At 60.1% G+C, this 917-nt stretch overlaps 1 protein-coding gene across 1 annotated transcript in view; it reads left to right on the top strand.

Annotated features, from left to right (window-relative positions):
- VE01_08131 (uncharacterized protein) overlaps positions 1-917 on the top strand; it is a gene marked incomplete at its 3' end in the record, with an annotated part of 1,038 nt that continues 121 nt past the window's right edge. The window contains exons 1-2 of the mRNA XM_018277559.2: positions 1-225; positions 284-905. Coding sequence (XP_018127508.1) covers positions 185-225; positions 284-905 — 663 coding nt within the window. The 5' untranslated portion in view covers positions 1-184. The remainder of the gene's footprint in view (positions 226-283; positions 906-917) is intronic.

Here is a 917-nt window from a genome sequence, read left to right on the forward strand (position 1 = left end):
AGACCCTCAACCCCCTCCTCCCAGCAACGACGCAGCTGCAGCTGCAGAAACTCCAGCAGCAACTCCACCCCCAGCTGCAGCAGTAGTCGATGATAACAGCCCCGCGGCCCGCCGCCGTCGTCGGATCTTCATCCAGACAAAGAAGAAAGCCGAGTTCATCCATGACATCCTCGTCAATCTAGACATGTTAATTTACGCCGAGCTGTGCTTCATGTATTACAACGAGTACTCCCCCCCCCCCCCCCCCAAATTTACAACACGCACGCTAACCCACACCCCGCAGCTGCTCACTCTTCCGCTTCCTCCTCCGCTCAATAACCCAACTCGTCTTCCTCTCCCCCGCCGCCAAGCCCCCACCCATGCCCGGCCCACGCCCCTTCATCCCCGCCCTCCTCTCCACAAACATGCTCTGCGTCTTCCTCCACCTAGCCACTGCGCGCCCTTCCGGGTCGGAGCTCACGCGAGGCTACTTGCACGGGGGGATAATAGTCGATTTTATCGGGCAACGCGCGCCGTCTACGAAAGCTGTGTTAGTGGGGCTGGATATCTTGATACTGGTACTCCAGCTTGTAATGCTGTCTGTGCACGTTGAAGAAGCGGTGCTGAAAGCTGCGCTGGCGAATCGCGATGGGATGACCGCTTATATAGCCGGAGGCGGCACGGGGGTTGATCCTGCGGAGCGGGATGCTGTGGATCTGGAAATGGGTACGGGTACTCCGGGCGGGGAGATGGGGATGGAGATGGGGATGCAGGATTTATCAGCCCCCGATGGCGCGGGCGCGGAGGAACGCGATGTCCTCCTTGCGGAGAGGATGAGGCGCGCAGAAGAGGGAGGGGATGCAGGGGTCGTAGATGCGTTTTATACGGGGAATGTGGTGGTGGGGACGTTTGATGTGGTGGGGACTGTGAGGGCGCAG

The sequence above is a fragment of the Pseudogymnoascus verrucosus genome, assembly GCF_001662655.1.
Source record: "Pseudogymnoascus verrucosus strain UAMH 10579 unplaced genomic scaffold scaffold_45, whole genome shotgun sequence".
Taxonomy (NCBI): Eukaryota; Fungi; Ascomycota; class Leotiomycetes; order Thelebolales; family Thelebolaceae; genus Pseudogymnoascus; species Pseudogymnoascus verrucosus.